Here is a 22,233-nt window from a genome sequence, read left to right on the forward strand (position 1 = left end):
GGGCCCTGTACAACAACTTTTTTGGGACCAGGGTGCCCAAGACCCCACCCACTCCACATCACAGTTAAAAGACCACACAGACAACAGCGCTAAAAAAGTAACCCCACACACACACAAGTTATAAAAGCTAATGATGGTCAGGGCCCCCTTATAAGTTAAAAAAAAAAAACCATTGGCACCAGGGCCACCCTTACAAGTTAAAAAAAATTGGGAAAGTCAATAGGAATGTGACCGCTCAAGACTCACCCCACTGTTTCAGTCTCCCCAATCAGCTCTATGAGCTCCGTGTGCTCAGCCACCTGCACTCCAACTGTGATAAATCCAAAAAGAAAAATGTTCCAGACAGCACTCCGGATAAGTATAAAGAGGTATCTTTATTGTGCGCACTCACGATTCCTTTACAATGCGCATGCGATGCCTTCTAGACTGAGCAAGAGCGTTGCACCATGGGTATTTCACTTCGGGAACTTAGTGCTTTTTTTAACTTTAGTGCTTCAGATCACAAAAACAGGAACGACTGAAAAGGAAGGATGGCACCACGGGATGTATGCCTCTTAGAGGAGATTTAGTCTTTACTGCCCTTTCCTTGACCATGTTCTTTAATGGTTGTTCTACAGAAGACAGTGCCTCCTCCAAAGGCATTAATAAACATTGATATTATAGCCATTGTGTTTTCATTCCTACACCAAGGTTTGGCGGCCAATAGGCCTAGGAACTTAAGGGTGCTCATTTACTAAATTGTGTTGCCTCTTCATAATCTTGCCTCAGTTTTTTTGCTGTAGAAAGTGTAATTGTTCAGAGGGTGCAACCTTACATGTGCTGACTCAGCGCAGACCCAATACTGCCCCAGATACTAGTGCTTCTTTTGATACATACCTCCCAACATTCAAAAAATGAAATGCTGCAAAATTTTTGACCATGCCTATTTTATGGCCACACCCCCTAATGTCCTTTTTAGAAAATGTGGCAGGTTATGAAAGTTTGAACACGTTTCGGTCAGTTTTAGTGCAATGTTTTAAGTGTTATAACAGTTTTGCTAATGAAAGTGAATGGCCCTTTAAGCTGCTACTCTGTTCTCCCAAGAGACCTGCTTATCTTAAAGGGGTGGGTCACCTTTTTAGTATGTTATAGCACATCATCAAAGGGAGGCGCAGAGGACATCACACACTCCATATCTGACAACTTCAATGAATGCAATGCTAGAGTATACTGACCAATCAGCTGGGAGAGGTGTGTTTAGCCTAGGAGGAGGGTGTGGCTCAGTTGTTATCTGCCTGGTAGATAGAGCTGCCTTGAAGGCATCCTTCGTTCCCTATTCTTCCCTACTCCTCAGACTGATGATCCCCAGGTGGGCCACCTCCACAGTTTGGGTAGCTTTGATCTAGAGGAAGGGAAATGTGTATCTTTGCACTTTTGTTCCCTAAGGGTGACACATGGGGAGCTTTAAGCAGCAAGTTAAGTTGCCAAAAATCGAGGTGCCAAAGCGTCCAAACTTCGTCACCCAGATTTCCTTTTGAAACTGTCAGTAAAAACATGTGCAAGTATTTGTCAGGAGATGCTTGGAAATACAGACTAAAAATGTAAACGGATTGGGGGGGGGGTCAAAGTCTTTAATCACAAACACTGCTTGGCATACAAATATATTATCTTCTGTATACGGCATTCTGATATGAATACTTTTTTATTGTTATTATCACTCTCAATAAAACACTTGAATCAATTAAAATAAGGTATATTGAAGTCTGAATGATAATGAAAAAAAGTGTTAATTTTTTAATTAATTATTATTATTTTCACTCTTACCAGGCACAAACTATATCTTAGCCTCAGCTATTTTTAAGTGCAAAAAATCAAATCCATTTATGTTTTCTTGGCATCTTCAATTCTTAGTTTAAATTGCGAAAAATAAAAAAAATTTAAAGGCATTTTAAAAAGTTACAAAGTTTCAGAGCACGCTAAAAGGCGTTTCAAATACACAGTAAAATAAAACACAAAAAAATAGTTTCAAATGAAAATGTGGTTTAACAAAAAAAAAAAAAAAAAAAAAAAACAATCCACACACACTCATACAGCATGTGTAAATTGTGGCAATTTCGGAGGATACCAGTATATAATCCTTCACAGAAGTTGGCTGAGTAGTGCATTGCTGATGAAGGTCCGTAGAAACCAGTAAGGTCTTTGTGCAATGTCTGTTCATACACTTTCTTAAATTAGTCCTTAAATTACTTCTGATGTAGAAGGACGGAATGAATTTCCCACAAGATCACATTGGGTATTTCTGAAGATATCGATTAAAGGCGTCATAGATTGCTTGTCTAAAAGGAAAACAAATAAAAGGAATCCACACTTCAATCATTCTTTTTGGTGAAAGAGGCATATAACGTATTGTTACATCAGGTATACCATAAAGATGATGGATTCGCTGGGTTGCCATATAGAAAAAAGGCTCTTATTTATTTACATATTTATACATAGTTTATACAAAATAGACTATTACTTATAAGAGGCTGCCATTCAAGCAGAAGGTAGAATAGCCTAATAAATATTTCCATGTGTACACAATAGAAAGAAAGAAATGCAGTGTTTCTTTTGACAGAGGACCCAGAGCAGCATTACTTTGAGGGTTTACTGGTGTATTTTTATAGGCCTTTCTGATAAAGCTTATTTAATTTTAGCAGACATCATTCTTTCAATGGTAACGGTAGTCAGTAGTGAATTTGAGTGAATAGTAATGGACAGACATACTGTATTTTTTATTAGCTAGTACATTTACAAATACCCTTTCATTAAAAATGTGTGATTAAAAATGTGTGATAAAGTATATACTAACCTGAAAAGGCCTTGTTTAAAGAGGTAGGCGCTAATATGACCTCCTTCAAGATATCTTATCTCACAGCCTGGCCAGATTTCATGAAGTCCACGCACACCAGTCCTTGGGACATAGGCATCTTCTTTGGCCTGGACAACTATAATTAAACTTGGATCCACAGGTGCTGGATAGAGGGTTACATAAAAAAGAATATAAAATGCAATTTACTTATGTGTACCTACAATGATATTGCTCTTTATTTTTTAAATGTTCAATTTTAACTTTGTTTTGCATTAGCTCAAATCCACTTTTTTTTCTCCCCAAAAAAGCCGTTATTTCCCAGAATTTAAGGACGATTTTAGCTGCGTTCCTCAAGTTGTGCATGATTTATCAACACTTATGCGAATATGTGAATGCATTTGTTAATTGTTTGCAAGTTGCAATTACATTTGCCATCATTTTGCAGTTGTTAATGCTTGTGTTAATGCACATTTCAAAAGGTGCAAGTCAGTTATGTGTAGGCACACAGAGAGGGAACCCTGAGAGTAACACCCCCTCAAGACAGGTATTTTTCCTTGGGCCCCTCACATTTGTATGCCCTCTACATTGAATCTTGTTCATCAAAATGGAAGCAACCAGCATTTTTGGCACAAGGTGTAAGGCCAAAAAGAATGTATTGAAGCAAGTACTTTTTTCAATACATTTTATTTATATAAGATTTTTTTTTCACATTTTTTTGCTTGGATAGGTAAATAGCTCTTTTGTGGTAGATATGTACATGACTTGCACACTGTTCAGAAGTGATTTTGGCCCACTATACACTGCTAGTACAGACAGCACTTGGTTGGAAAATACTGTAATGTGTGGCCCGAGAACCATTAGTGCTGATGGAGAAAATGGCTATGCGCCATCAGGCTCAATTTTTTCTTTTTTTAAATACAAATAAAGGAAAGTCCAATTAAACACAAGCTAAGGACAACATCTCAGTGTAGTAATTGTTCAGTAAAATGACTTATTGGGTCAAAATGCTTTTGCTAGGAAGTATAATCCTTTGTGTAGTAACCAGAATTACACCATACCTTTTCAAATTTGCTTGACATATATTGGCTACCATGTTATTTGAGATCTGTATTTTCTGTCAAATGGGAAAGTTATTAATGCTGCCAAGTGATATCCCTCATCTTTGTCTAGTATATCCTGAAGAGAAGAAGGCCATAGGAAAATCTGAAGCATACAAGACATAAGTAACTAGTCATAGATTTCCCATGGCAATGTGTCTGAATTTTGTCTCTGCAACTTTTCAAAGGAGAAAAGGTCCATAAATTGTGATGATTTGGCAACGCCTTCACACTACAATCAAGGAAATCTCCTAGTAGTATGACAAGGTTGGGATTTTGGCAAAAAAAAAAAAAATCAGATTTTTGGCAGATAGATTTTTATAACATAAAAAGTACAACTATTTGTTCAGAACATGTGTGTTTTCCTGCTTCAGAGTAGACTTAACCTTACCTGAAAAGTTGGCTACATGTGTACATTCATCCATCACCCCTTTCATGAACAGAAAAGATTCCCTCTGCAGAGCTTTGTTCCTGTTGTTCTCTTCTTTTCTCATGCTTCCCAGTCCCCGTGGCCTTCCTGATTTGGAGCTGTTGACATTTTGACCAGTGGGTTCTTGCCCAATAATAGATACTTTGGAACCGCTTTGGAACATCAGCCCGTTAGCATCGTGATTAGTATGCAAAGGCTGTACTGGCTCAGCAGACAAGGAGTCCCTAGTATCCTTAAAGTCAAAAATGTCTGAAGCCAGTTTTAAGTGGGCCAGGCTATCAAGGCTCCTTGGGGAATTTTTTACAAAATCCTGTCCCATTTTGAAAGAATCTGTCTACAGAGATAGACAAGTTAAAGATGTTAAAAATGTGTCAAATGTAGCAGGAAATCAAACAAATGGTTGAAGATATTTTGTGTTTATCCTTTTGGCTCCTTTATAACAGCCAACGCAATTCCCCTTCCCACATTTTGTTTAAAGCAGCATGAAAATAAATCTGATAAATAGATGAAGCATGTTGAACTATCCAACTGATATATTAATTCAGCCCTATCCAACTTTTTGCACTTAACAGGCCAGATATACCAAATGTTTGGGAGCTGAATTGTGATAAGATGATTACACTACACAAAGAAACCCATGGGTCTCTTGGGCAGTTCATTTAGGCAAAAACAAAAAGTCCATGGATGGCCACACCTGCCTTGGGGCCTCCAGACAGACAACCCTCTAATACATTATATCAATAGTCATATATACTATCACAGCAATATTCATTTAAAAGACTTATTTTATTGGAACCTAAAAATATGGTGAGGTTGCATAATTACCTAAGCACCTTGACAGCGCTATATAAATAAATGATGATGATTACCTACCCCACAATATTCGAGAAGATGTATAATTTCCTCTTCATAGACTGTTTGTGTGCAGTACTGCTTCTCTAGCTCTCTCCAATTAACAGCCTTACTTAAAACACCCTACAAGAGAAGCAGAAATGTAATATAATACAGTCGGCATAATTTAGAACTGTACTCATCCATCTGGACTGATAGGAGCACATTTTGAAAGTGAACGTTACTGATGGGTTATAACAGTTCATTTAAACAACAGTAGGGGCCTTTTTATCATGCTGTTCAATCACTGGTGATGTTGCCCAGAGCAACCAATCAGATCTTTGCTTCTGTTTTCTAACTTGTAGGTGACTGATGGATGTAGTCTCTACCAGGCCCGGACTGGCAATCTGTGGGTTCTGGCAAATGCCAGAGGGGCTGCTGTATGGGTCCATAGAAAGTTACCATAGAATGGGCTGGTAGGGGGGCGTTTGGGCCTCTGCGTACTTGGAATGGCAGGGCCTATTTTGACTCCCAGTCCAGGCCTGACTCTCTACCAATTGTACCCTACCAAACAAGCCAGAGAAAAGCAAATAAAATAAAGACCAACCTAATTTTCTTGTTTTTATTGGCAGTTTGCTTCAACGTCACACACATATAATAGATGCTCATTTCCCCCTACTGAAAAGACTCTCAGCATAAAAAAACTCAATATAATTTGTAGGTTCATTTTAGGGATGCACCAAATCCACTATTTTGGATTTGGCCTATCCCCCGAATCCTTTGTGAAAGATACGAATACTGAACCGAATCCTTTGCATATGCAAATTAGGAATGGGAAGGAGAAAACATTTTTTACTTCCTTGTTTTGTGACAAAAACTCATGTGATTTCCCTCCCCGCCCCTAATTTGCACATGCAAATTCGGATTAGGTTCGCCAGGCAGAAGGATTCAGCCGAATCTGAATCCTGCTGAAAAAGGCCGAACCCTGAATCGAATCCTGGATTCGGTGCATCCCTAGTTGATTTTAACATTTATGCCATAATTAAGGGCCACTAGTCGTGTGGACTACAATAAATTTGCACATTAGCAGTTAACCTGCAACTCTGTCCTTCTGTTCTATACTTTGAACTTACATTGATTTATTGGGTGCCTGGACGGAGCACCATTGGGACAGTAATAGGACTTGCTGCACTTTGCTGTGTGTATAAACCTCACTGCTAAGGGCCACTAGATGTCTATGGTACATTTACTTTTTGTTTCATAAAAGCATAAAGCATGTTGTGTTTGCTATAAGCCATCTATTATCTATTGTACCCCCGACAGTCTTTTGTGTTCAGTGGGGCAGTGGATAACACATTAATATACAGTCATATGAAAAATTTAAGACACCGCATTAAATATAATTAAAGTAATTTAATTGCAGGTAAACAACAAAAATTAACCTTGATTTAGTCATTAAATAAGACATCAACTAAAATGTGTATTCTAACTGAGGAAGTTAGGAGACCCTACCCCCTCATAATAAGTGTTACCCCCTTTTGGCTGAAATAACTGCAGTGAAACACTTCTTGTAGCCATCTACCAGTCTCTGAAATCGGAAAGTTTGCCCCACTCCTCAATTCAGAATTCTTTCAGCTGTGAGATGTTTGAGGGTTTTCTTGCAGATACAGCCTGTTTCAAGTCACCCCACAGCATCTCAATTTGGGCTTCGTCTCTCAGGACTCTCAATTTCTTAGTTTTCAGCCAGTCCTTGGTGGATTTACTGGTATGTTTTGGGTCATTGTAGTGTTGCAGGGGTTGTCCTGATTTATTCCTTACCAGAAATTGCATTTTTGTAGAATTACATTTTACAGAAGATTTTTTTTTTTTGTTTTATTTCTTGAATCTCCCAATATTGTTTAAGTTGATATTAAATATCCATATGTCCAAGTATGTTACAAAAACACACAGGCTCTCATAGGGTGTCCTAATTTTTTCACATGACTGCAATGCCCTGAAAAACCACTCCAGAAAAACCAAGACTAATGTCCAGTCACCTGTCAGTTTCTCCATCATCTATCACGGAGAAACCATAAGGCAGTATATGAGCGGTCTACGTTTAGGCTTATATGATTAAATCCACCATGGAGCTTGGCATATGGCTGCATGAACATTTGTCCATTTACTCAAATCAGAGGACCAGCATTTCTCCATTCTTAAAAAGTTTTCAATTATTTAAGGGAATCTCTACCCAAAACTAAAGTTTGGCATAAAGAAAAAAAAAAGTTCATAAAAGGGTTTGTTCACCTTCAGACAACTAGTTGTTTTCAGACAGATCACCAGAAATAACTACTTTTTCTAATGACTTTCTATTTTCGATGTCACCGTTTTTCTAATATTGAAGTGTAAAGTGTAATTTCACCTTCTAAAGCAGCTCTGGGAGGGAGCATCACCGACCCTGTAAACTGTTCTAAATTGATACATTGGTTGATACATTTCTTATCTTTGTCCCTGCTGAGCAAAATCTCTGGGTTTCATTACAGGCAGCTGTTAGAATTGATACAATAGTTGCTGATACTCCAGAGATGCTGCTGAGAAATGTATCAACTAAATGTTGCAAAATTGTAACCGTTTCAGAGTCTGCACCTGAATAACTGAGCTGCCAGACTCAAACACCAGAGACACGAACATTAAAGGGGTTGCTCACCTTTGCGATAACTTTTAGAATGATGTAGAGAGTGATATTCTGAGATAATTTGCAATTTGTTTTAATTTTTTATTATTGAAGGTTTTTGAGTTATTTAGCTTTTTAATCAGCAGCTCTTCAATTTGCATTTTAAGTAATCTGATATCTAGGGCCCAAATTGCAGTCGCAACCATGCATTGATTTGAATAAGAGACTGGAAAATGAATAGGAGAGGGTCTGGATTGAAGGATCAGTAATAAAATGTAGCAGTAACAATACATTTGTAGCCTTACAGAGCATTTGGTTTTTTTTTTAGAAAGGGACAGCAACGCCCATTTGAAAGCTGCAAAGAATCAGAAGAAAAAGATAATAACTATAAAACTATAAATAATGAAAACCAATTAAAAAGTTGCTTAGAATTGGCTGTTCTATATCATACTAAACGTTACTTTAAAGGTGAGCCACCCATTTAAAATTTAAACTTAGATTTTGGAAAAACAGTAAAAAAATAAATAATGGAAAGTAATTGAAAAAAGTCTATTTCTCTGGAACAATCTGAAAACAACTGAACTGAAGAAAAAAAAAAAGTGTTTGGAAGGTCAACAACCCCTTTAAAGATCTTTCCAATATGCATAAAGTATAACTGCAACTGAAAGCAGTGTCTGTCTGTCTGTACTATTCTTTGCACTTCTGGTTCTGACTTGTGAAACAGTAAAGCCAGTGTTGGACTGGGACACCAGGGGCCCACCAAAAGTTTTTAGACCAGGGGCCCACCCGCAGTACTATTTTCTTCCTCTCCTCACTCAACCTCTATTCTCCTAGTCTCTTTTCTTTACATACTATAATCTATTATTCCACCTATTTAGCCTCTTTGTTCTCATAGAAAAAGGGAATGTCCATGAAATAGGCCAAATGTTTTAGCAGCATGAGGGCCCCCTGATACCTTGGCCCACCGAGGAGTTTTCCTGGTATTCCTGTGGGCCACACTGAGTAAAGCTGAAACCAGCTGATTCACAGATCTAAAGAAGAACTGACTTCTGCTACACTGTTTCAAAAGTGAGAACAAGGAGTGTAAATAACAAAAAAGGGATATACAAATACTACTTTCAACTCCAATTACATTTATCAATAATTTTACTTTAAATCACGGAGATCCTCTTTATCAAAAAACTTGTTCTGTATGGACTTGTATAATCTAGGCGCACACTAAAACAAAATTTTGAAATGAAGCATTGCCACAGTGTAAGAAAATAAAATTGTACCGTTGTAAAAACTCCTGAAGCAGTTGACCAGGACAGACATGGAATCAATGGAATAGGCTTTGGCCAGTTGGTAACGGCTAAAGAAGCCATCTGAAATAAGTTTGATTTAAATGTTAGAACCCACAGAACAGACAGCCGCATAACAGTGGCTTGCAGCAGTTTGGTTATCAAGGTCACAGTTAAAAGGACACACTTTTATCAACAAAGTAAGAATATTTAGCTCAACCCCATGGGCAGCAGTACCTGTGTGGCATCTTAACCACTTGCAGCTAAAGCCGAAGGCCTAAATTGCCTCTTCCGTGGAAGATAAATTGGCTAAAATACCTTTCCCTCTGAATGGAAATTGCTGCATACAAAACACTTTGGGGGTTATTTATCAAAGTCCGAATTTATCTCAATATTTTCTGCTACAAACTCCGATCAAATCCGATCGGGTTTCTTGCGCTTATTTATTATTACATTTCTGATTTTTACAATTTTTCGGACTTTTTCATCCAAATTTCAAGATTTTCACAACGTTTTCAGAATTTTCACCCGAAAACTTCAGGCTATTGCCCGAAACCCAGCGTACATCAAAAAATCATCGGGTCTTATATGCAACCTCAACAGGTCTGAGATGCCGGATTTTCAGATTCAGACTTTTTCATCCTCTGGGTTTAATAAATTCAGAAAAATTGGTGAAATTTTTAAAAGTCAGATTTTATAAATGTTTGTGATTTTTGCATTCGGAGTTTCATAAATAACACCCCATATCTGTGTCACATCCCTATGATCATGCAATATTTCACAGATTTGCCACATGTAAAGTGTTTTTTGTGGGTGCTCATTTTCCAGTTTTGTGGTAGAAAGGTATTTTATAATGCACTTTTTGCCCATTCAAAAGGTGATTTTCTGTAGCATTTTAATTTTGGCAGTTGATAGGTCTGTTATCTTTGTAATAAAATTCCTTCTAATTCTGTACTTTATTGAATGAAGTGACATACAATGCACATGTAAATGACTTACATGGCCTCCCATTGAAATGCCTGTCATGCCCAGGGGGCCATAGCCTTCTCTTTCCAGCCAGTGTAGAAGAGCAGCAGACTCCAGTACCAATGCTCCACCCATGACAAACAAGTCAGATACATTCTTCAAACTAGATCTCCTATTCCCACAGATGGGAAAAAAATGTTGAAGTTTACATTAGTAATGTCCCATTCACTAAGAATAATCTATCTAAGCAATATACAAAACTTATCTATACAAACATTTGTCTCTAAAATTATCTTTTTGTGAATTTATACAGATAGATTGAACAGACAGAAGGTCTACCTACTAACTTCACAGTTAAGTAGAAAACTGTAGCATGCAACCAAATCTTGTCATGCCATTTTCTGGCAAATCATTTTTTTTTATAGACAATATTTTTGTGGACTAAGCCGCATATCTTGGTCTTGGCTTTCTCAAATTCACACATGTAATTAATTTTCATTCCTATTATTTTTAATGAGAAGGCACAGTGTCAGTTCTTTAGGCACTAAGTCATCAATGGCACTGAACCATATAAAAATATTCTATTAATAACAAAAAATACTATAACAACATACTAGAGGTATGGGATTATTAATCAGAAAACTTGGGATCAGGGGGGGGTTTCCATATTCATTTCAAAATCTGGGTGAGAATTGAACGTACGATGCCTGTCTACCTGTGCTAAAGTACAAAGTAGGTCTTATTATTACAGAGGAAAAACTAATTTGTCAAAGACAAAAAACTAAAACTAGCAGATGTATAACAGCTAACTCAAATAACGGATTTCAACACAACAAATAACGGATTTCAGCACAAAAAAATATCTAACAAAATAACTGGCTCAAATCCTGCATGTAGAGTTATAGGATTTCCGACGATTTTAAACGTGAGCTCTAATACATCTTCTAGCCAAAAGAAGCACCCCCTCCCAAAGGGCTATATTAGACATGTCAATCAAAATCAGACTCCTAACTCCTGCATAAAGAGACAGAGAGGTTGATAGTGATTAGTAACTAGATTATGACAGAAATGGTACCGGATTTTCCATTGATTACATTAAGTTTCTTATTTCTGTATGAAGCATAAATATTTTCATTTTCACAAAAGTTCCCCTTTAACCAACCACAGCTTCAAAAGCACATTTAAACACTTTAAGTCAACAGCAGCGCAAATTACTTGTAGAACTGAATAAAAAAAATTACCATATAAGAACAACAGAACTAAAAGATATAGGAGAAAATATTTACAGTTACTTACACTTGGTCCTTTGGTTTTCGGCAGCCATGTTATTAAGTGAGTCAAGGACAAAATGAACGTTTTCTATTAATAAGAAGAGACTTATCCATTCTGAAATTGCTTAGTAAGCAAGTGCTCTCCAATCGTTTCCATATAATGCACCTTTATTCACTACACTACGGGGCCTATTTAACATTGCTCGTGCTTTTCGGCATGAGAGAAACAGTAACACCAAAAAAAATGAAAGTCTTTTCAAGTAATTAAAATATAATGTACTCTCAGGCTGCACTGATAAAAGTGGTGTTTTATTATCTTGCCCTTAAAGTCACACTGAATAAATTACACTAGGGAGCAAAGTGTTTCAGTTGAAATATGGCTGAATATATCAAGCCACAGTGCATCATCAATGACAATTAAGTCACCAATCTAAAATCCCCTTTAGGGCAGAGACACACGCCGCTATTTCGGGAGATTAGTCGCCCAGCGGCAAACCACTTCTTCGGGCATCTAATCTCCCCGAACTGCCTTCCCGCCAGCTAGAATGTAAATCGCTGGCGGAATGGCACTCGGAACGCTCACAAGGAAACTTCAGGTGACTTCGGAAAGCCGAAACAATACATCCCGCCAATGGGGTGGCGGCAAGGCAGCTCGGGGAGATTAGTCACCTGAAGAAGAAGCGATTTGTCGCTGGGTGACTAAACTTCCGAAATAGTAGCGTGCGTCTCTGCCCTTAGACAGCTTAAAAAAGGAAATGATGTAAAAACAAAAGTAACCAAAATGTTTATTTACAGGGATATACATTTATGCTGCATTACTTTCTTAAACAACCTATAGCAGAAAATTGCAAGGTATGAAAGAAAACATTCTATACTCAACTTATAAGAAAGAAAGATATTTTTGAACAGTAGTCTTTCCTGCCTTCTACAGCATCTCTTAATGACAGCTAAATGTCAACATTTTTGGAATTAATTTACAAAAAGTGCTAAATATTCTCTCAGCAGAAAAGGATATAATATGGATTTTCTAACAACAGGGAAGCCATTCCAGCCTCTTTGATCATTGGACGAGCCATTAATGTACGTCTCCTCCAGTAATACTAGTAAGAAGAAAGGATATCATTATTAAAGGAAAACCATGAGAACATTTAACAGAGGTTTTAAATGTCTTTTGTCAACTGAGAAACATTAGAACAGTTCTTCTTTTGTTTGATAAGCGCCCTCAGTACAAAATTTATAATATTAGCAGTACATTTTTTTTAAAAAATATCTTGGCATCTTCAAATAGAAATGTAAATTGCCAATTGTATAGAATCAATTTTACATTTCTTCTAAACACATATTCATGAAGCACCAACATACTGTATTTCGCAGTCAGTTAAAATTTCTTCGTAAAGTCCGATCCTATTCCTTCCAAAGTTAAAATATAGTTTCAACAATATTTTCAAACATATTAGAAACTCTAGATAATGTGACCAATTTGTTTAAAATAAAATATGTCAATTAAATATAACTTTAAGTTGTTTTAGATTTTTTTCCTATCCTTCTGCATTATATCATTTCTCATTTCTCTAATTCTGCTTTCAGTATACTTATCTATTTCCATATATTTTTCCCTTTAGCAATTTCCTCCCTTTCTCTCAGTCAGTTACGCAGGCATTTGTTGCTCTTTTGCCCTTTCTTTAGAACGCTTACATTTTAGCCCTTAAGCTGGCCATAGATGCAAACATTTCCCATCTCCCGACTTGCCACTAACCATTCCGATCAAATAAAGTACAAAAGAACAGATCAGCCGATGTTCTGCCCCTGACAGCAAACTTATTTATTGTTTTTAAAATGAATGATTGCAATAAGTAGCTCAATAACTTAGTAAAACATCCCTTATTATGTATAAGTTGGTGATTGCAAAACAAATGATTGAAGGCAGGAAGCACAAGCCTTTAGTAAACCACACTTAAAAGTAAAAATACATTTTTGGAACAATAAACATGTTGCATATTTTTGTTTTTTTACTCACATGGTCTCCTGTGCCAGCTAGATGAATGCAAACAGGTCTATACTTTGTCTTCCATTCTTTCGGAACAATAAACTGGAATCTACACAAATAGATACATTGTAAAACAGGTATCTTGTCAGTAGTGATATAGGGGGAATCTACTTTATTGGGCACACTGCTCTGCTATGGTGGAATATTTGCCACTTTTTCTTTATTTCTTTATAGTTTATTGCAAGAGGCGGCACAGTATCACTCTCGTATAGTTACTGATTGGGCCATTAGGCAATCACACTACGATATAACCGTGATTTCAATGTAGAAAAAAACAGAAAGATGGTAAAATATAAAAAAAATATGTACCCTTACCTAGCTATAACGGACTCAGAAGGCATGACTTCAGGTACATAGTGAGCAAGTGGAGAAGTAAAATGGCCATCAAATATCTTACAGTCAGTTTGCTCTTCAACCTACAAGAAAGTAAGACAATACTGTGATGCTTTTTGCATTACAGAATGTATTAGCTGCATTTAACACTCCCTTTTACAGATATACAGTTAAAATAAAACCCTTAAGAATAAAATGGAAACTATTCATAATTAATAATTCCAGTATTAAGTAATATTAAACTTCATTATGAAAATGCATAGTGTTACCTTATCTATATGCACCGGATAGTCATTTGACACCAAATGTTGACATTTTTCTCGGTTTCCAATAATCTTCCGAAATTCAAATATCCTTAAAAATATAAAAAACAAGGCACCCAGCCTGTGTCAACCTCTACAGCATGACCAGTTCAATTCCAGGTGGGATGGGGCTGGTATACCAAATAAATGTAGTCATTATCAAGTCTAGGTGCTGTCAAAGTATGTAGAAGCTTGAATAATTATTTAATTTCTCCAAAGAAATTAGCAGCAGGAATATGAAATCTAAGTGTATCCTGCATGTGGATCAAGCACGAAGACGGATTCCTTTTCTTCACGGGACCCCGGAAGCCCTTCCAGATGAATCTGCAGCCTCTGCCCCAGGTTAGAGTTAAATATATGCACACACACAATTTTGTGCTTTTTTTTATCGCATCATCCATTGCAAATAGCATAATTTTAGCCATTTCATTGCCTTTTCTGCTCTGAATAGGTGTTGTTCGCTTGTTTTTGTCGTAAAACCTATTTTGCCAAGCTAAAATATTCAAACTGTGATTCTGACTGCTGATTACACTAAGCAAAAAAAAAAAAGCATTGATTTTTCTGGTTTTATTAAACTTTAGTGATTTTATTGAATTTTTTCACAGTTGAGTGTTACTTTGTTTTGGCAATGAAAATTTTGTCTGCTATATATCCATTTTGGGGTCTCTAAACGCCAGATATTTTGGCAATCCTATGCACAATGGGCATCAAACTGTTCAGTGGAACCCTGCTATTCATATTTAGGATGTTTTTTCTTGGTACCTAATGCTATGTGGGAGATACGAACTTGCAAAGTGAAAGTTTTGAGGTGATTTTTCCCACATTTTCAAACTACATTTTTATAGAAACCACTAAGTTCAGAAAAGCTTTGATGTTTGGTAATTAGGAGTAGAAAGACACGGTAACCCATTTTGGATTCGACAGAATATGTACTTTTCAATAATATATGGTTTCCTGGGGTAAACCTACTGTTCCAAGATTTATTGTGTATAATAAAATATTTTTCTGGTATACATCACAACATTGTGAAAAATTGCATTTTTTGGGGATATTTAGAGCTCTAAATCCTAGTTACCAAGGTAAACTAAACCCCCCCCCCAAAGAAATACCCCCAAATGAAATGCGAAATTCTGCTGGCACGTTAAGTGTTAATGTTTATATTTAGGCTTGGGCGAATTTGACCTCTTTCGCTTCGCCAAAAATTTGCCACCGTCGAAATGTTGGCGACACCCATTAAAGTTTAAGGGTGTCAAAAGAATTTTGACGTGCATCATTTTTGACAGGCACTGCCATACAAATCTATGGGTGTCATTTCAGCGGCAAAACAAGGCAAAAAAATTTGCCCATCCCTATTTATATTATGTTTTAGTAGACTTTACATTTGGAGATCCAAATTACAGAAAGATCTATTATCTGGGAAACCCCAGATCCAGAGCATTCTGATAACAGGTCCCAATCCTGTATTAAGTCAGGACTACTGCTCTAGTTTTATTTAAATAGAATGTGGACATGCTTACTATGGCATGGATCAGCTTTGTAATCACTAATACATATTTTAATATGTGGGCATTCAGTGTATTTTACACTTTGTTTACGAAACCAACACTGCAAGCCAATTAAATTTATCAGAAATGTAAATCCGAATTCAGCATTAGATGCCACAGATCAGAAACACACACCCAGTCACACAGTTTAGTCATACACTAACTGAATGATATGAGAAATCTATCTATGTGACCAAAGGTACTTAACACCATATTAAATAGTACTGACCTGTTTAATGTAATAGAATATAATGTATAGACCCCTACAAGTGATCATAACAATCCCCCACAAGAATGCACGGCAACAATTTACCTCTTTAGATCTTCTGGTTTTCCCCATCCTCGGATAAATAATCTGGTAAGGAGCAACCGCCTATAAAGAACATCCAATTTACTCAAGCCCATTTGCGGTGGTCACATCTGGCAGAAAGGAAATTTTAACATTAAAAGAGTGCATCTGCAAAGTGCTTCTGTGAAAGAGAATTTTTTTTCTAAAATATTAAAATGCCTCGAATCTTTCTAAATTCCCCTGTCAATCTTTGATAAATCAGCCCCATGTTTTTATGACATCAGCACAATGACATCAGCTGATGATACCTGCATCCACCCTGTATAGTAAGTTCTTTCAGTAGCAAACTTTGGATATATGCTGCCTATAGAAACTGCCGACTGGGAACTGCAAAATAGACAAAAGAAGGTGTTTTTTCCCCCTGTTAGACGATGAACAAATGCTTAGCCACGGATATTCTTTGGCGTCGACAGACAAAAGAGCAGAAGTTAAAAGAGATTTATAGTAACACTACAACTGACTTAGGGTAATGGTATTTTGCTTCATTAGCATGTAATTATGGACATGTAAAGCAGCAAGAATTCTGAGCTTCCTGGCCTCTTATTCAATGCGAATTAACTTCGTTCAGGCTAGAGCATATGTTAAATAAATAAAAAATTATCAGTTCAAAATAAAACACCATGACAACTGAAAAGATACGACCCTGTACTTATTAGTTTGCCTCTTCACGTGCAAGAAAAAATGGCCAATCATATCAAAACATGGATGGGGACCAATCATGTACTTAAAAGTGGTAGTGTACCCCGATTGTTAACATTATTTCAATTAATATGTCTTGTGCTGAAAATCATGTTTTTATATTTCTTTCACTAAACAGGGCAATTACTGAAATTGAGTTATTCCAAATTCCTGTTCTTACAAACGGTTTAAAACAAATAACCAGCCAAAGAAGCCCTCTGTACAAACAACCCTTCCCCCAACTCCAGCCCATGTCAGGCTTCGAGATATAATGTAGGTCATTATATAGAGGACTGCTCAGTAGACTAGTAATTTGTCTTAAGCAACTTACAAGAACCAGGAATGACTTACTTTCAGTTTAGATATTTACCATGTGTAGTGGAAATAATTACAGAACATAAATATGGATATTTCTTAATTAAAATAATAGGCAAGCAGAAGTCATATTCTTTGAACTCGTATTAAAAAAATTGAGTATACTGCCTCTTTAAAAGCCTAACGTAAGCCACTCATGCAAATACAATTTTACAATTTCTAAAGTAATGTCAAAACAACTAGTTAGACTAATCAGCCTCTGATGGAACTGCATCAAAGTTCATAACCCAAAACCAAACAAGCTGAAGGTTGTAGTTTACTATAGCCAAACCCAGTCATTCATGCTGTTCATTTACCTGCACTTCCAATAAGTGATCCTGCCAATTAGCTCATATTTTTCCATCTACAGGTCAAACTGCTGTAATCTAAAACTGATCACCCCCAATCACTACAATCCTTTTGCCTCAGGCCTCCCAAACACAGTAGTAGCTGCTGCTACCTTTGTGCTGAAATATTATATTATTAAACTTTCGCTTTTGTCATATATTTTACCGTACCACCAAGGAAAATCCTAACCAAAACAATGTTTCCACATAAACACACCTTTGAGATAACTTTTAGTATGATGTAGAGTGATTTGCAAATGGTTTTCATTTTTTATTTGTGGTTTTTGAGTTATTTACCTTTTCTTATTCAGCAGCTCCAGTTTGCAATTTCAGCAATCTGGTTACCAGGATCCAAATGACCCTAGCAACCATGCAGTGATTTGAATAACTGACTGGACTTTATTCAGGAGAGACTGAAAAGCAATACAGTAGAACCCCCATATTACATCCCCTGATTTTAAGTTTTCCCTCATTATACATTGTTGTTTTGTGGTCCCACCTATATATTATGCATAAGACATTTCCTTGATTTTATATTTTCCTGGATTTTACACCATTTTTTTCTGGTCCCCTGAAAAACATAAAATGGGGGTTCTACTGTATTAGTAATATGAGTAATAAAAATTAACAATAATTGTGTAGCCTTACAGAGAATTTGTTTTTTAGATGGGGTCAGTGGACTCCATTTGAAAGCTGGAAACAGTCAGAAGAAGAAGGCAAATAATTAAAAAACCATAAAAAAAATATAATGAATTGGCCATTCTATAAACTACTAAAAGATAACCTCCCCTTTAAGAGGAATTAGCTATGAGAACATGCAGGACTGGATTATCACCATGAGTTTTTGTTTTCATTGAAACTTCCCTGAACCTAAAAACTTTTTTTTGTACATTTGGACTAACCAAAACCCCATTTAACCTACATAATAAATCAGTCACAACATGTCCTTCACATTTAACACATTTTTCTGCAGCGAGTCACTAGGATTTCTAATCTGTCAGCTAAATCCACACAATCAGGAACACAGTTCTTTCCCTCCCCAGCAGAACCCAGTACGGGGCGGAAAAGTCGATCTGCCATTCTCTGCATAACCTTGCTGCCTCAGCTCTTCTGCTTCCAGGTTCTTGTACTCTCATGCGACCTCTACCTGTAAAAAGATGCCCTGATTGCAGGCCCTGATTTTAATACTGCATGGGGATTTTTCTAAGTTATTTTGCCAGAGAGGGACGTTTCACAGGGTCAATTCTTCAGGGGGACAGAAGTGCTGGAACAGCGATGAATGGTCAGCTTACCCTATGACACCTTACAGCAGACCCTCTAGCAATTGCCAGAATCCATAGATTACCAGTCCAGGCTTGCCTAAAACCCCCTGAAGTGTCTCCTATCAGACAACATAAGGCCGGTGAGCAGAAAGTAGTGTAGTATATAGAATAATACAGAAATGTCACAAACTATTATGTGTAAAAACAAAGGCTATGAGCACACAGGCTGTTGTCAGTGAATTCAATCAGCCTGGGTCCAGTCACACACTGACCTCAGCTTCAGCTCCGCTATGTTTGACGGGCTGATCAAATTCAAAAATACGCAGGCTGACAACAGCCTGCATGCCCATAGCCTTAGTTTTTCCACAGAATAGTTGTGACAGCTGTGACAGCTCTGCATTATTTTGTGTGACATTTCTACATTAACATATATAAACACTACCCTCTGCTCACCTGAATTCATATGCATGAACTGAAGTAAACGCCAGATACTTCGCACAATAGGCATCAAACTGTTCAGTGGACCCCTGGCATTCATATTTAGGATGTTTTTTCTTGGTACCTAATGCTAGGTGAGAGATAACAACTTAAAAAGTAAAATTGAGGTGATTTTTCAACATTTTTATAAATTTTATTCAGAAAAGCTTTGATGTTTGGTAATTAAGAGTAGAAAGATATAGTTACCCATTTTGGATGGAACAGAACCTGTACTTTTCAAAAATGTATGGTTTCCTGGGTAAACCTACTGTTCCAGGATTTAATGACTTTGGAATCCAAAGCGCCATATTCTACTGAAGTGCTTTGAAATTCGGTCATTTGCTGCTGGGAGATTTTTTTCATCTACAGAAGTCAGAAACCTTCATAACACTATACATATCTGGTATAGGCATGTTCAAGACACTTGAAGCTTCAAGCTGGCACTTAAGCGATTACTTGGAAGGGTACATTATAGGTGTTAATTCATTTTTGTGAACCCCTATTTTACGAATCACTTAAATATTACGGGTCATTTAAGACAGATTTCCGTGCTGGAGAAACTTATTCTAGAACAGAAACTTTTTTTGAATAAGTCTACTTGCTTCCTCTTACCCATTCCAGGGTAATATTCTGCAACAGTCATCTTTCCTGGCATTACCCCTCAGACTTCAACACTTGGCACATATTCAGCACAGAACTTTTCTTGAGTCTGAAGTGGCATAGGGGGTGCCTGGAAAGCTGATTGAAAATGATGGCCTGCCCTGCAAAAAATGACCCAAACCTAGGTAAGAGGTTGATGGCTGAATTATAGGCATTAAAGGGATACGGTCATGGGAAAAAATGTTTTTTTTTTTCAAAATGAATCAGTTAATAGTGCTGCTCCAGCAGAATTCTGCACTGAAATCCATTTATCAAAAGAGCAAACATTTTTTTTATATTCAGTTTTGAAATCTAACATGGGTCTAGACATATTGTCAATTTCCCAGCTGAGCCAAGTCATGTGACTTGTGCTCTGATCAACTTCAATCATTCTTTACTGCTGTACTGCAAGTTGGAGTGATATCAACCCCCTCCCTTTCCCCCCCCCAGCAACCCAACAAAAGAACAGTGGGAAGGTAACCAGATAGCAGCTCCCTAACACAATATAACAGCTGCCTGGTAGATCTAAGAACACTCAATAGTAAAAAAAAACCATGTCTCACTGAGACACATTCAGTTACATTGAGAAGGAAAAACAGCAACCTGCCAGAAAGCATTTCTCTCCGAAAGTGCAGGCACAAGTCACATGACCAGTGGCAGCTGTGAAATTGACAAAATGTCTAGCCCCATGTCAGATTTCAAAATTGAATATAAAAAAATCTGTTTGCTCTTTTGAGAAATGGATTTCAGTACAGAATTCTGCTGGAGTAGCACTATTAACTGATTCATTTTGAAAAAAAACAGGTTTTCCGATGACAGGATCCCTTTAAGCTGGCCATAGAAGTGCAGATATGCCTGCAATATCGGACGAACGATCGGACGTCCCAATCTCTCGACCTGCCACTAACCTTTCAGATTAAATAAAGTAGTAAAAGAACAGATCAGACGTTTTTCTGCACCTGACAGCAATCGGTCCAAACTTATGTCCGACAACAGCTGGTGACAGTCTCCCGCTTACATCGGCAACACATGCAGGGATACTATCAGTAGCCGACAATTTTGTAACCTGTCGACCGATCGCCATGGCACGAAAAATGTCGGGACACTCCACACACGGTCCAAAAATCGTACGACACAAAGATTTGTACGATCATATCTGCATGTCTATGGCTAGCTTAAGTCTGACATTAATGCAAAGGCATAGATCAACTGGATTTTTGTAAGGGGTGATATTGATGATTGTGATGTTAAGTTACGCTAAATTACGCACAATAACTGCAACGGAGCTTTCTATAAACACTATTTTTACACAACTTTCACCCAGATTTGTGGCTGTAAAACATTAGGCTCACTTCAAAACACAACCCATAGAGTACATACATTATTGTTAACAAGAAAAACTTCTGAGAAAAGGCTATTCAGAGACCAGTTTCATTGTAATCAAAAAAGTCTTGGGGTGTAGGAGAGCTAGGCCTGCTAAAGAAGAGCGGCCATGGGAAGGTTCCGGCACAACTGGATCCTAAGAATGAACTCTTGCAGGAGCACTTTTAAGTGATTAGTTTCAGGGCCCTAATTGGTTCACGTTCCACCAAATACTTTTATAGGGAGCGGGTTGACCTGTGTCACCGTGTGTTGAGTAAATATCATGGCACAAGAGGTTCTGCAGCAGGTCAGACATTAACTAGAATGCTGCTTACACAGAAACCAACACTAGAGTGACCAAACATAACAACAGCCATGTGTCGCATCTGTTGTCCAGCTCTAGGTGTATAGCACCTCCAAGGATTCCCCATGACACCTAAACACCCTTCAGCTTCAGGGAGGGATACTGTCAGACAGACAATTGTAGCTGGACTGTAGCAGGACACTTAGAGCAGGAGAATTGCAGTAAATCATTCATTCTGACAGCTGTCACCCATCTTTACTCTGACGGGGTCAGATGAGGGGCACAAGGTCGAAGCTTTAGACTTGCCCTTACCACCTCAAGCAAACACACTCACACACCCCCAGCACCGCCTCATACTCACGAGAAGCCCCACAGAGCGGGCACAGCCCGGACACATGCGCTGCGACCTTTGAAACGGTGTGACCGGCCTGCAGAGCAAAAGTTACCCCGCGTGGAACGTGATTAAGGGCGGGGCTATGATGTCATGACCCCATTCCCCTTGCACCCGAGGAACTTCCTCCATTCAGTAAGCTGCATTACTGACATAACACATGTAGACTTGAATAAGTCGTCGGTAATGGTTAACTTACATCTATTGTGTTCGATCAGAGTAAAGGTAAACTATCTTGACTTTGTTCATCACGTTTAGGCGAGACGCATGCACAGTATGAGCTGTGGCTGCCATATTAGAAACTGGAAACGATGTGCCCGGAAGCTAGGCACGTCGTTTCCAGTATTCTTGGTTCTATTAAAAACCTTGACGATAAAGATCGACCTGGACCGTACACTGGCTGCATAATAAACCAGCAACAAAACATAAAAATATTTTAGTTTTTCAAACTTATTTTGCATGTCACCCTTAAGAAATATGGCGCGA

At 37.6% G+C, this 22,233-nt stretch overlaps 1 protein-coding gene across 2 annotated transcripts; it reads right to left on the minus strand.

The window, feature by feature from the left end:
* Nucleotides 1-1,589: 1,589 nt before the first annotated feature.
* Nucleotides 1,590-22,084, minus strand: abhd18.L (abhydrolase domain containing 18 L homeolog). 2 transcript variants are annotated; one of them, XM_018264565.2, is made up of 13 exons: nt 21,947-22,084; nt 15,898-16,004; nt 14,008-14,092; nt 13,721-13,821; nt 13,376-13,454; nt 12,374-12,458; nt 11,384-11,411; nt 10,121-10,259; nt 9,116-9,205; nt 5,231-5,332; nt 4,319-4,691; nt 2,831-2,993; nt 1,590-2,315 (listed from the first exon to the last, which is right to left on the minus strand). In XM_018264565.2, exons 2-13 carry the CDS (start codon nt 15,987-15,989, stop codon nt 2,264-2,266), a joined length of 1,389 nt encoding a protein of 462 aa, XP_018120054.1. In that variant the 5' UTR covers nt 15,990-16,004; nt 21,947-22,084; the 3' UTR covers nt 1,590-2,263. The 2 variants fall into 2 exon arrangements, with proteins under 2 accessions (XP_018120054.1, XP_018120002.1); XM_018264513.2 differs by lacking the exon at nt 21,947-22,084 and adding an exon at nt 21,718-21,874.
* Nucleotides 22,085-22,233: the final 149 nt, after the last annotated feature.

Source organism: Xenopus laevis, chromosome 1L, assembly GCF_017654675.1.
Source record: "Xenopus laevis strain J_2021 chromosome 1L, Xenopus_laevis_v10.1, whole genome shotgun sequence".
In the NCBI taxonomy this organism is placed as follows: Eukaryota; Metazoa; Chordata; class Amphibia; order Anura; family Pipidae; genus Xenopus; species Xenopus laevis.

Excerpts from the sequence above, each read along its gene's own strand:
- abhd18.L (XM_018264565.2), bottom strand. The coding sequence starts at position 15,989 with ATGGGCTTGAGTAAATTGGATGTTCTTTATAGGCGGTTGCTCCTTACC. Across the intron at positions 13,822-14,007 it reads ATCCGGTGCATATAGATAAG|GTTGAAGAGCAAACTGACTG; the intron begins GTAACACTATGC and ends ACTTTCTTGTAG. Across the intron at positions 4,692-5,230 it reads ATCTTCTCGAATATTGTGGG|ACAGATTCTTTCAAAATGGG; the intron begins GTAGGTAATCAT and ends CTATCTCTGTAG.